Here is a 13,748-nt window from a genome sequence, read left to right on the forward strand (position 1 = left end):
ATGTCTAAATAAACACAGGGAGCTGTGGCTCGGCTCGGGTGCTCCAATAGCAAGATGTTCGCTGTGGGGGCACTCAATAGGAGTGAGGGGCCAGGAGCACCAAAGAGGGACCCGAGAAAAGGAGGATCCGGGTTGCTCTGTGCAGTGAATTTCACTCCACAGAGCAGGTAAGTATAACGTGTTTGTTATTAAAAAAAAAAAAAGACTTTACAATTACTTTAAAGGAGTTGTAAAGTCAGAAGGTTTTTTTTTTTTATCCTAATGCATTCTATGCATGAAGATAAAAAACCTTCTGTGTGCAGCAACCATCCTCCAGCACTCCCCAGTACTTACCTGAGCCCCATCTTCCTCCAGTGATGTCCACATGTTCCTCGGCCTTTAGGGGACTCTCCTCCTGATTGGATGACACACATTAGTTGCGCCATTGGCTCCCGCTGCTGTCAAAGTCAGTTAGCAAATCAGGAGAGAGAGGGGGCAGAGCAGAAACAGGGCTCTGTGTCTGAATGGACATGGGGAGCTGTGACTCAGCTCATGTGCCCCCATAGCAAGCTGGTTGCTGTGGGGGCTTTCGACAGGAGGAAGGGCCCAGGAGAGCTGAAGAGGGACCTGAGAAGAGGAGGATCTGGGCTGCCCTGTGCAAAACCACTGGAAACAGAGAAGGTAAGTATATCATGTTTCTTATTTTAAGAGAAAAAAAAAAAAAACGAGAGTTTACAATCACTTTGAGTCCAAAATAGAATGAATATTCTCCTATGGTATCAAGAACAAGTTTGAGTAAAATCCTTTTAAATTAGACAATCCAGTTATTATATGTGCTATTTGTTATGTGTTGTAACTGCAGTTCACTGCGTACTTGATACTTTGGCAATATTGTATTTATCTTGTTGTAATGTTCTACGTTGTCAGGGGAGGGCTGGCAGCCTTAGGCCTAGGGGGCAAGTCCAGTCAAGTGGCCCATTAAACCATAGAATCAGCTCACCATCCATGCCCACCTGGTTTTATAATGGATATTGATGTTATGAAGCAAGACAAATATGATGCAATATGGTAACCTAATTGAATGTTAATAGCAACAAAGAAGGTTTACCAAAAATACATGACATTACTCCAGGCAGGGCCTAGGAAGCTCCTGTCGTGCGGAGATCACTCTGCCTGACAGGGAAGTGACTGTGTTTTATTATTGTGTCGGCCGGGTGCAGAAGCGTACTCTGCACACTCATACCGCTCTGCTGCAGCTCTGCAAATATAACATTGTTTTGCGGCGACCAGCTGTAACAGTGTCTGGCCCCTACATTAATCCAGCCCTGAGTGCGGCCTTTTTACCTCGCATCAGGGCGGCCCGGGGGCAATTGCCACCCTGCCCCCCTCCCAGTCCTCCCCTGTACGTTGTTGTCATCCGTCATGGTGGGCATACCCCAAAGAGATGGATCATGGCCTTGGACCTGCATAGCACCTTGTGGCTGACTCAATACACTGCGCCAAGCAGCAAGGCGAGAGCCCATGCAGGATCCAGTGCCCTAAGCAACACTACAGGCCATCCCCAGAGCATGGAGTACAGCTCCCAAGGTTTTTTTGAGGTTGCACTTATCTGGATACACAGCTTCTGTGTAGGCACTAGAAGACAGTGAGGTGTTGATTGAAGAGTTCTAAAAAAAATAATGAAGAAAAAGAATAAACTTGTCACGCTGATTTTCTCTTCCTGAAAGAGAAGAGGTCCATAACCTTCAGAGACTAGCAGAAAACTGAGAATTCAGAGTGGGGTAGAGTTACAGAAAAGATGACCCAGAGAGGCGCGTCCCAAACGCTTGCCAGGGACCAATCACCTAAAAGATACACATGAAGGTACATGCCTAAAACCCATGGCGTATGAATACGTTGTCTGCATCCTGTACTGTACGATTTAGATAACTGAGCTCTCACGGATGGGGGCAAGGTTACAGGGGTATGCCTGAGGGGAAGGGGAGGGGGTATTGTCCAAAAGCTTTGCCAGTGCCCAATCACCTGAAGGTAGCAACCTATAACCCAGGGTCTATGAATATCTGGTCTGGGTCCTATACTGCAGGGCTCAAAATTTCAAGTCCTGAGCTACTAGCCAGGCCTTAAGAGTTACTTGCCACCAGTTGCCCCACCCAACCTCTACCCTGCCCTGCCTCTAATTCCACCTCTGAACACACCCTCGTAAATTATCTCATGAAATGATATTGTTAAACATTGTTGCAAAAGCTACAAAAATAATAATTAACAACAACTACTTTATCAGTGCCCATGAATGCAGCCTCATCAGTGCCCATGAATGCAGCCTATCTCTGCATGTAAATCACAGGAAGTTGAGCCGGCCGGATCACAGAGAGGATCTCCTGCTGTGACACAACTTGTATCTGAAACGCCAATTGCACTGACTCCTATAATCGACAGCACACTATTTCAATTACCCGTTAATGGACCAGTGTGCTGTCTATTATAGGAGCCGGTCCAGGTTGCGGGATTTTGTTTGACAGGGGCCAGCGTTTCAGATGCAAGCTGTGTCAGAGAAGGAGTTCCACTCTCTGTGTGTTCCGGCCAGCTCTCCTCTCATATCACCACAGTTTCCTTGCTTCGCTAGGAGGAGAATCAGCTCCCTTTCAACCCCGGCTGCCCGTAAATATTTCAATTATACCCTAAGGTCAATTGTGTTTCAAAAACTGGAGGTTCATAGCACAGATAAACACGAAATAAATGTGCCATTTATTCCAAATTGCATACAGCTGTTTCAGGCTGGTTAACCATTATCAGTTAGTGTAGTGCAGTGCATGGAAACAATGGTTTTGAAGCTTAAGGTTTGGGGAACAATGAGAAAGTGTAACCAGATTGGCTACGATGGGGGGAGCAAGATGAGCCAAAAAAACTCTTCACTAAACCAGAACAGCAGGATAAATTCACATTTAAAAAAAATAAATAAAAAATGAATGCACTATTTTTTGCAGGTAAAAAAAAAAGTGCATTTACAGTTTTTATTTTGTTTGCGCCAGAAAACATTGCACCCACTGATGCAATCTGCTGATGCAGTGCAGAGCTACTGAAGACTGTCAGTGTAAGCTGTCTGCTCGTACCTCATACGGGCAGGCAGTTACACTACAGGAACAGCGCCCTGGTAGTTTATTCAGAAATACAAGCCATCAGTCGTGAACCCTGAATAAACAATGAATGTTCCATGTTCCGCCTTAAAAACAGATGGAAAATGTAACATGCTCCAAAAGGTGAATTTAATCTTTAAAACAGAAGATATCTACAGGTCACATGGCAATAACTAAATAACAATAAAAGAGCTTTGGGTGATTCACACATCACAGTGGTCAAATCAATATTTACAGGTTTTCTTCATTTTCTATATATCAAAAAGTAAACTTCTGCAGAATTAGAGCCGGTTCACATAGGCGCGACCCGACTTTGACGGGCGACCTGTGAGCTCGGAGCGGCATGCACGGACTTCATATCATTGAAGTCAATGCAGGTCGCTCCAGGTCGCCCCAAAGTAGTACAGGACCCTTTTTCTAAGTCGGAGCGACTTGTGTCACTCCTATTAGAACGGGTCCTGTGCTAATCTATGGCAGGCGACCCACGGCGACTTGTCAGGCGAAAGTCGCCCCAGTGTGAACCGCCTCTTAGGCAACTTCTTGTTATTACAAGAAAAATATTTACAATTGTAATAGAGATAGGATTTTTGAATCAAACCTTTTAACCCTTTTCCACATTGCTGCCAATATTCCAATTAAGGACTTAAAAAAAACCCCACTCCAGTAGGCTACTCCAGTTCCAAACATGAATAGAAGCAGAGATGCCACAGGAAATAGCAATCCTAGAGAATGTAGCTCAGATGAGTCCAACTGTGGCAACCAAATGCTGTCCCAAGTATTTTTAAACCACTCATACCTGTAAAAAAACAAAACAAAATAAATCCAGTATCTTCGCAGCATACATAAGACAAACCTATTTAATTATATAGGTACATAAAGTTGTGCTCATAAGTTACATACCCTGGCAGAATTTATGATTTTTTGGCCATTTTTCAGAGAATATGAATGATAACACAAAAACCTTTCTTTCACTTATGGTTAGTGTTTGGCTGAAGCCATTTATTATCAAATCAACTGTGTTTACTCTTTTTAAAATCATACTGACAAGAGAAACTACCCAAATGACCCTGATCAAACGTTTACATACCCTGGTGAGTTTGGCCTGATAACATGCACACAAGTTGACTCAAAGGGCTTTGATTGGTTATTAAAGGTAACCATCCTCACTTGTGATCTGTTTGCTTGTAATTAGTGTGTGTGTGTGTGTGTGTGTGTGTGTGTGTGTGTGTGTGTGTGTGTAAAAGGTCAATGAGTTTCTGGACTCCTGACAGACCCTTGCATCTTTCATCCAGTGTTGCACTGACGTTTCTGGATTCTGAGTCATGGTTGAAAGCAAAAGAATTGTCAATGAATCTGCGGGAAAAGATAGTTGAACTGTATAAATAGGAAATGGGTATAAAAAGATATCCAAAGAATTGAGAATGCCAATCAGCAGTGTTCAAACTAATCAAGAAGTGGAAAATGAGGGGTTCTGTTGAAACCAAACCACAATCAGGTAGGGCAACTACATTTTCAGCCACAACTGCCAGGAAACTTGTTTGGGATGCAAAGAAAAACCCACAAATAACTTCAGGTGAAATACAGGACTCTCTGAAAACATGTGGTGTGGCTGTTTCAAGATGCACAATAGGGAGGCACTTGAAGAAAGAAGGGCTGCATAGTCGAGTCGCCAGAAGAAAGCCATTACTACGCAAATACCACAAAGTATCCCGCTTACAATACGCCAAACAGCACAGACACAAGCATCAAACCTTCCGGCACAAAGTCATTTGGAGTGATGAGACCAAAATTTAGCTTTTTGGCCACAACCATAAATGCTACATTTGGAGAGGAGTCAACAAGGCCTATGATGAAAGGTACACCATTCCTATTGTGAAATATGGAGGTGGATCGCTGATGTTTTGGGGATGTGTGAGCTACAAAAGGCACAGGAAATTTGGTCAGAATTAATGGCAAAATGAATGCAGTATGTTATCAAAAACATACTGGAGGAAAATTTGCATTCATCAGCCCGGAAGCTGCGCATGGGACATACTTGGACATTCCAACATGACAATGATCCTAAACACAAGGCCAAGTCGACCTGTCATTGGCTACAGCAGAATAAACTGAAGGTTCTGGAGTGGCCATCTCAGTCTCCTGACCTCAATATCATTGAGCCACTCAAAAAATCTCAAATGTGCAGTTCATGCTAGACAGCCCAAGAATTTACAGGAACTGGAGGCTTTTTGCCAGGAAGAATGGGCAGCTTTACCATCTGAGAAGATAAAGAGCCTCATCCACAAAAGACTTCAAGCTGTCATGTTAAAGGGGGCAATACACAGTATTAAGAACTGGGGTATGTACACTTTTGATCGGGGTCATTTGGGTAGTTTCTGTTGTTATTAAGATTTAAAAAGAGTAAACACTGTTGATGATAAATGGCTTCAACCAAACACTAACCATAAGTGAAAGAAAAGTTTTTGTGCCATCATTCATATTCTCTGAAAAATGGGAAAGAAATCATAAATTCTGCCAGGGTATGTAAACTTATGAGCACACCAGTATAGATCAACAGCAAAAAAAGCAACAAAAAAGGAATCTGCTGCAGTTTTTCAGCAAAAAAAAAAAAAAAAAATTCTGACAGTGCTGTAACCTTTGGAAATTGCTAAAAGCTTGTTTAAAACAGTAACCAGGACATTAATAATGTTAGTAATAATTTAGCACCTCCATGTTGGAGTTGACGGAGTTAAATGTCAATTCCAGGCAACACCTGAGACTAGTACTCTAATACTGCCATCCAAAACTGCAACTGTACTAAAATGAATTATCATCATTAGGTTCTTTTAAAGTAAACCAATCCTGAGATTGGTTGCTATTGTTGACCTGCAAAAGCTAGTTGCCGCTGTTGTGTTGATCCACAGGTTTTAAAATTCTAAGTCACTGACACAGAACAAGTAAGCAGATCAGAGAAACCAAGGAAAAGTCCTAGGCTGCATAGTTCTTTTCAAGTCAGTGACACAAAGAAATAAGACCAAAGATTAGCATGGTAACCAGCAAAGAGAGGTCCCCCAATGGCAGGCTTTGTGCTTCTCTCTTTGCAGATTTCCTTTAACAATATGTGTGTCAAGAAAATATAAGGCATCATTTCCTTTAACAATATGTGTGTCACAAGAAAATATAAGGCCTTATTTTCAACAACTTCACATCCTCCTAGCAAAAAGTACTAGACTCAGTACCAATCCTTCCAGTACATCATTGTCAACATTATCCCATTTTGAATATGCAGAGCATGTTCGTAAATTGACAGATGTATATACAAAGTTTTCTCATAGACCTTTTATTCTCAATGTCTGCATCAGGCACCTATGGAGGAGGAGGAGTATCAAGTCGTTTTGTAAAATCCAAAATATGACGTCACTTGTGTTCCCAACATCTAAATTTCAGTTTTAAAAGCTCCTCTTAAAAACTGATGTCAGTTTGAGTTGGTTTATGAAAGACCGATGTTTCCCCGGGTATCAAGAGTCTGCTAATTGGAGGGGAGGGTCGGTCTCTATGCAGATGGCCACCTGTTCTTGAAGGATGCTGGTCCCTCATTACAGGGTGCTCTGCAGGTCACGCAAGATTTCTCACAGGTCTCTGGCCTTAAAGTGAATTGGCACAAGTCGCTTCTCTTTCGGATTGATTCAGATGTCGCTGTCCAGGCCTTAGGGGACCTGCAGCTGCAGTGGATAACATTGTTCACTCATCTAGGGGTGGTAGTAAACTGTAACGTTAAAATGTATGCTGATAAGAATCTGATTCCATCGTTGGCGAAGACGAAACTTAAGCTTAAGGCCAGGAGACACTTGCCCTTATCCTTACTAGGTCGCATCAATTTGCTTAAAATGAAAATCTTGCTCAAATTCATGTACCTTTTCAGGAATTCACCAACGTGGGTACCTACAGTAGATCCTCTTTTAAACACTTCTTGCCCGACGTGTAGTAAAAGGACGGCAGGCCGGAGCGGTGTGGCTCTCGCTCTTGGACAATGTCATATGACGGCGCTCCAGATTCGGCACGCAGCGCGTCAAACTCTCTCATGCCTTGTTCCTAGGATATGGTGCAGCCCCAATCTCGATAAAGAGCCGATGATGTGGCTCTTTACCTGGCTGTGATTGGCTGTGCCCAATCACAGCCGGTCACATGTAAACAAGGAAGTGCCGTTTATTGGCTCGCCCTTATTACAGTACAGCCTCAGCAGTGCCCATCAATGACATGAATCAGTGCCCATATGTGATGCCTTTCAGTGCCGCCCATCAGTCCTGTCTATCCTTGCCCATTAGTGCCCATCGGTGCCGCATTGAAGTGCCTCATCAGTGACACCTAATCAGTGCCCATCAGTGGTGTCTCCTCAGCGCCCATGAGTGGAGAAGAATTACCTCTTATTTCAAAATTTACTGACAAAAGCTAAGAAACTTTTTTTTTTTTCAAAATTCGTTTTTTTTTTTTATTTAGCTAAAAACCCAGCAGTGATTAAAAAGGACCAAAAGAAAGCTCTATTTTTGTGAAAAAGATTATAAAAATGTCATTTGGGTAGTGTTGCATGACTGCGCAACTGTTATTCAAATTGTGACAGCTCTTAAAGCTGAAAATTGGCTTGGGCAGGAAGGAGGTGAAAGTGCCTGGTATTGAAGTAGTTAAGAGGCTTAAGGTATTACTCTTTCTGCGGGGTCTCAGGCTCAGAGATACAAACTTGCTACATTGACCAGACCGACTCTCCAGGGTGGTTTAGCTATGCTGGATTTCTTGAAATACTTCATTGCTACCCAGATGGTGACTGTGTTGGAAGTGGCCATTCTTGGTTCACTGGAGGTGCTCGGACATCTCCATTTAAGAGGTCCCAAAGCCCCATTCCTACTCACTCCCCTTATGAAGAATACCATCAAAGCTTGGTCAGTTGGCCTTAGGTGGGATGCATGGCGGGCGCCCACTATCCTCTCCCCCCACGCCCTGCTGTGAAATAACCCCAATTTGCCAAATTTTCTCTCAATTCCTGACCCTCACTGCTGGGCTAAATTTAATACTATCACATTGGCCAACATAGTGGTTAATGGGGAATTGCTTTTGTTGGATAGTCTTCGCCACCATTTTGGCATCCCAAGTTTCTACCAGTTTCCGAATATGCCACTTTCTCACACCTTCCATGGTCAGTTCTCTCATCAACATGTATTCTTGGGTTGTTCCCCATTAGAAACCCTAGTATGATCAGACCAGTTGTTGAAGGTGGCTTCATCCCTCTACCAACATGTTGCTTTTGCTACTCTATCTGATCTTTCCAGTCTCTGGGAAAAATGGCGGAGGGACATGGCAGAGGGACATACCAGAACTAGACAATGAAGACTGGTCAGATGTCTGGGATGTACCTTTTAAACACCTGGTCTCAGCTCATGATAGGCTGATTAAGTACAAGCAAAAAGGACAGATCCTGCACATGCTGATATACAACAAGTACAAAGAGAAGTACTTCACCAGCCCATGGCGCTGTCCATGTGTTCACCTCCTTTGTTTGTATGTTTTTTAGCTGAAATGTCCCGGTTGCTGCTGCTCCTCTCTCACTCCACTGGGGGGGGGGGCGGATCAAAACAATTCAAATCTGTAAAGAAAAGCGCACGCAACCTCGGGCAATAAAGCTTTAATAAAGGACAATAACACAGTACATTGGAATTGCACTCACACTTTTTCTTTAAGGCAAATCGCTTTACAGCATTCCAACAGGAGCTACTCGCTCCTCCAGTCCCTCCAGATGGTGACTCTGTGGTCTCCTCATCCGCGGCTGCCGCCGCTGTATCCCCGCTCTCCTTCACTTCCTGTGTTGCCTGGTCACCGGATGCCGGAGGGGACCTGAGGAAGGAGGCTCCGCCTCCGAAACGCGTTGTCCGTAGCAACAGCAGAGGCAGTGCACCCGTGTCTTGAATCCCCCACCTCGCAGCTCCGTACTACTTGTGGCTCCGGCTTTGGCTGAGGCTCTCCTGAGGCGCCGTAGATCACCTTGGTATAGTGCGCAGGCGCACTAGAACCGGCATCCGGTGACCAGGCAACACAGGAAGTGAAGGAGAGCGGGGATACAGCGGCGGCAGCGATGAGGAGACCGCAGAGTCACCATCTGGAGGGACGGGAGGAGCGAGTAGCTCCTGTTGGAATGCTGTAAAGCGATTGCCTTAAAGAAAAAGTGTGAGTGCAATTCCAATGTACTGTGTTATTGTCCTTTATTAAAGCTTTATTGCCCGAGGTTGCGTGCGCTTTTCTTTACAGATTTGAATTAAGTACAAGCTCTTGCACGGGGCCTATTTTACTTCTCACAGATTGCATAAGCTAAACCAAGTTTTTCCTTCTGTATGCTGGAGATGTGACCATCCTGATGGTGACTTTTTTCATGTCTTCTGGAATTATCCGTCTGTCTCTCGATTTTGGTCCGGAGTGGTGGGTGTAAGAAAATATGTGGCTCAGACTCCCCTTCCACTGGAGCAAAGGCTGTGTCTTCTGGCATGGTGAATGACCTGGCCGCTACTGTGGTGGAGAGAACATTCCTGGGACTCCCTTTTTTATGCTCGAAAGTCCATTGCCATGCATTGGAAGGAACCAACATCTCCTTCACCACCATCCCTTTCTGGAAACAAGTCATTAATGCTAACGTGCCTTTCTACAGAGATACGTATGATCATAGGTAGAAAGAATACGTTTCATAAGGTCTGGTCCAGATAGATGGAGGAACCCTTTACGGGGCCCATGATTTTCCTTACCTCTTTTCTTTCTATGCCTTTTTCATTTATTTCAATGTAACACTTAGGGGAAGATGCTCAGAGATCCTTACAAGGTGCCGTATACTGGTACATGAGCCATCACATTAGGGGTTATTTTTTGTTAAGGTAGTTTTTTTTTTTTTTGTTTATAGTTATTTTGTGTGTGGTATTTCCAGCGACTCCCCCTGTGTGAATTAGGTTGTTGGAGGCTGTTTTATATGCGAAAGTATAAGTCAGTCAGGATTACTAGATACATTTGTTGCATCTAGTCTTTTACTCTTCATAAATAAACAGTTCTTTTCTTTATCCACAATACTCCAGTCTAAAAGGTAGTCTGCTAAAAAAAATAAAAATAAAAAAAGGAGGTCTAAATTCATTTAGCACTCATAGATAGATGCCATCTGGGCAAACTGTCAGAAGTTTTCAACTGTCACTAACACTAACTGACCTTTTCCATCGCATTCCTAATCAATAGTGAGAAACAGGATGAAGGCAATGCATATAAACATAAAACTGATGTGCTTGTACTTTTCTAAGTTGATAAAAATCCTTACACTACTATATTTTATGAACCATAAGCCTACACAAATGTAGCAATACATGTAAAATGAAAAACGTCACTTTCAAAATATATACAAGAAAAAAAGTGATTTACCCTAAAAGAAATCTGCAAATATTTACAATGGGATCAACTTTGTAAGGCTTGGCAGCCATATCCAATGTTGCATCAAATTCCAAGCAGTGCCCTGAAAAATAATTATGAACAGTCAAGCAGGTGTAAATTAAAGCAGCCCATAGATAATTTTATTTTCTTTCCTTCCACGATGATTCCCCCATCAATACAGTTAGTCAGCATTGATGAGGGCATCCCCAGCACTATTTAGAGGATTCCCCCGCCCGCTGTCATGGGGGGGGGGGGGGGGAGAGAGAATCGGCTGTGCAGGGTGCATATGATGGAACCAAAATGTTCCAAAAGGTGGACTTAGCCTTTAAACAGGGTGTGTGAACACTTCAGCAAGAGCTATTGAAGGTTATTAACAGGTGGCTTTCAACAGAGGAACTATAGTGTTTCTAACATCAATTTTTTTTTACCTTAATGCAATCTATGCATTTAGGTAAAACAATCTCCCAGTTGCTGTTCCTCCCCAACCCCCAAATATTTACCTGTGTCTTACATCATTCCAACAATGTTTCCATCTGCCAGTCTTCTCTCCCCTCTCACAGGCTCAAACCAACCTTGGTTGAGAGCAGCGGGAGCCATTGGCTCCTGCTGCTGTCAATCAAAGCCTATCAGAAGGGAGTGGAATTGTGGCCAAGCCATGCTTTGTGTCTATGGACGCACACAGCCTGGCTCCAGAGTGCACTTGCATGTGTGCCCCCATAGGAATTGACTTCCTATGATGGCACACAGATAAAAGGTGGAGCGGAGATCACTGGAAGGGGACCCCAGAAGAGGAGGTTTGGGGCCACTCTGTGCAATACCCTTGCACAGAGCAAGTAACTATAACACCTTTTTTTATTTTAATGAGAAAAAATTGAACTCACAACTTCTTTAAGAGAGTTGGAGAAGCATTGAAGAAACAGTTCTACCTACTGGCGTCTTGTGAAAATACTAAATAGTTATATGTAATTGTATAGCTGAAAACATTTTTTTTAGACCTTACCACATTTAATAAAAATATTTACAATGGTTAAAAATTTACTTTAAAATAAAACCATAAACAAACCTGGGCAAGGCAAACTGAGCAACTGAGCATATGATTTTTAAAAAAATGCATACGTAGCAAAACTGTATTACCAAATGATCATTATATGTAGATATATTGGCAGATTAATCATTCAAATCTCAACTTTTCCTGTAAAAACAATGAGCTTGGCCCAAACCCTCCTGTTTTTTAAACATCTATACATGTTCTATAACTTGAGAGTTGGCCTTACTGTACCATGGATGAGGTGATCTAGGTCACATCTGACTTCATCTACAATTATTCTATCAGATCCAACAAATAATTTATCTGTACTTCAAATACCTAACTTTGTGAAACTTGTGACAAAAAATAACTTCTCTGATAATCCCACAAATGTTAAATATCGCTAGACCTAGTCTTTTAGGGTTGAGGGATATGTTCAGAAAATACTCAAGTGTACATACCACATCTGTTAAAACTAACAAAGTTCAGTAAAAAAAAAAAATGTTCTACCTTTGCTGAATAGCGAATACAACTGTGCTCCATATGCAAGTAATAAATTGGATACGATATACACAGGAAGTGTTGCACCATGGAATCTGATCATCTAGAAATGAAAAACATTTTTTTTTTTTAATTAGTATTTATGTTTTATTTTACATTTCAGCTGCAAATATTTTAGCAGCTCAAAAATAAAGGCACAAACAATGCATTACATTGTGTGGGCATCACAGTAATGCATGATAAAATGTCAGTTTTACCATACATTACTGCATAGGCCTTTAAAGTAAATGTATTCTTTACCAACTGAGTGTGAGAGTTTGTACCTATGCAAGGTTTGGCAAGCTAACTGATTAAAAGAAATATGTAGTGGTTTTGTGTGTTGTTTATTATGGCCAGGCCTATATGCAACAGTGTAAAAAGGAAATGTCCAGTTTTACTCACCTGTCCCATCATTTGCAAAAAGGAGGTATAAATTGTTACCTAGGGAAAAACGTCAAAAGATATTTCCAAGGAATTTAAATAATTAGAAATAGACATGACAAAAGATTCTATTTAAAATATAAAAAGTGGCATTTACTGACAACATACTAGCAATTGTATAAATGAAAACAATTTCTAGAATAAGATAAAAAAAAAAAAAATTGTTCAAATATGTATGGACAAGAGCATTCATTCCACCTGTACTGAAAGGAATATTTATACTGGCTTCTTAGCCTTTTTTATAAATACTGTGGTTTGCATAAAGGTTCCATGTACACTGGGCTTAAAAAAAAAAACAACAGTTCTCCTGGCATAAAAAAAACGCTCATATAGAGAATTTTTTTGCATAGAGTTTAGATGAGTTTAGGAGAGATTTGCAGTTTTTCTACCAGTAAACTCGAATCAGAAAAGCAAACCAGAAGGGTTTTTTTTTTTTACCTCTAAATGTTGAGCTTAAAATATGCCTATAATTGTCCTAATGTGCATGGACACATTGGATAACATTGAGCTGCTTCTACAGGCAGAACACAAAACTCTTGTAGTAGCAGCGATTTTTAAGCCAGTTTGCATGGAGCCTTAGAGTTGACTACCAAATAAAACTCCATGAGAAAATTAAGAAAAACAACCCTCTCCGTGAACAAAAAAAAAAAATGTTTAAGTCACTTTTGGTAAAATATAAATGCAAAAAATAATGGACCATATCTGACCAGATTTTTTACCTTTATCAGTGACCTTGAAACGGTATAATCAGTTTGTTTGTTTGAATACATTCTGCTGATTCTGAGCTTATAACTGAACTCAAGGATTGGGTGCACTACCATGAAGAATCTTGGGCAACATTTGCCTGCAGAGTAACATCGCTTGCTCACTTTCTTGCTAGATGGCAGTGGCACATTGGAGATTATGTTCACTTTCTACCCTACGGATTTTGTGCCACAGTTTGTCTTCATTAAAACCTACAGACAGGTTTTGTGTTCTGTCCAATACATCTTTGAAGAGAACATACTGTAATGCTCCTCTAATAGTTTATTAAAGATGATACACTTAAAACATAAATAAAAATGTAATCAGCAACCATATATTAGTTTATTAGATTACACAATAAACAAAATTTTGCTAAAACTTCAAATTGGAAGCCCAAAAATTTGACTGATTGACTACTAGAAGTACACAAACCAGTGGGCTCATTTTAATACATTTAT

The 13,748-nt window shown here is 41.6% G+C and overlaps 1 protein-coding gene across 1 annotated transcript in view; it reads right to left on the minus strand.

The window, feature by feature from the left end:
• PGAP1 (post-GPI attachment to proteins inositol deacylase 1) overlaps positions 1-13,748 on the minus strand; it is a 278,399-nt gene that overhangs the window by 132,930 nt on the left and 131,721 nt on the right. Inside the window, exons 16-19 of the mRNA XM_082261304.1 lie at positions 12,508-12,546; positions 12,076-12,169; positions 10,530-10,620; positions 3,712-3,909 (exon numbers count right to left, since the gene is read on the minus strand). Of these exons, the coding sequence (XP_082117430.1) occupies positions 3,712-3,909; positions 10,530-10,620; positions 12,076-12,169; positions 12,508-12,546 (422 nt within the window). The remainder of the gene's footprint in view (positions 1-3,711; positions 3,910-10,529; positions 10,621-12,075; positions 12,170-12,507; positions 12,547-13,748) is intronic.

This window comes from Pelophylax lessonae (assembly GCF_965119305.1).
Source record: "Pelophylax lessonae genome assembly, chromosome: 6".
Classification (NCBI taxonomy): Eukaryota; Metazoa; Chordata; class Amphibia; order Anura; family Ranidae; genus Pelophylax; species Pelophylax lessonae.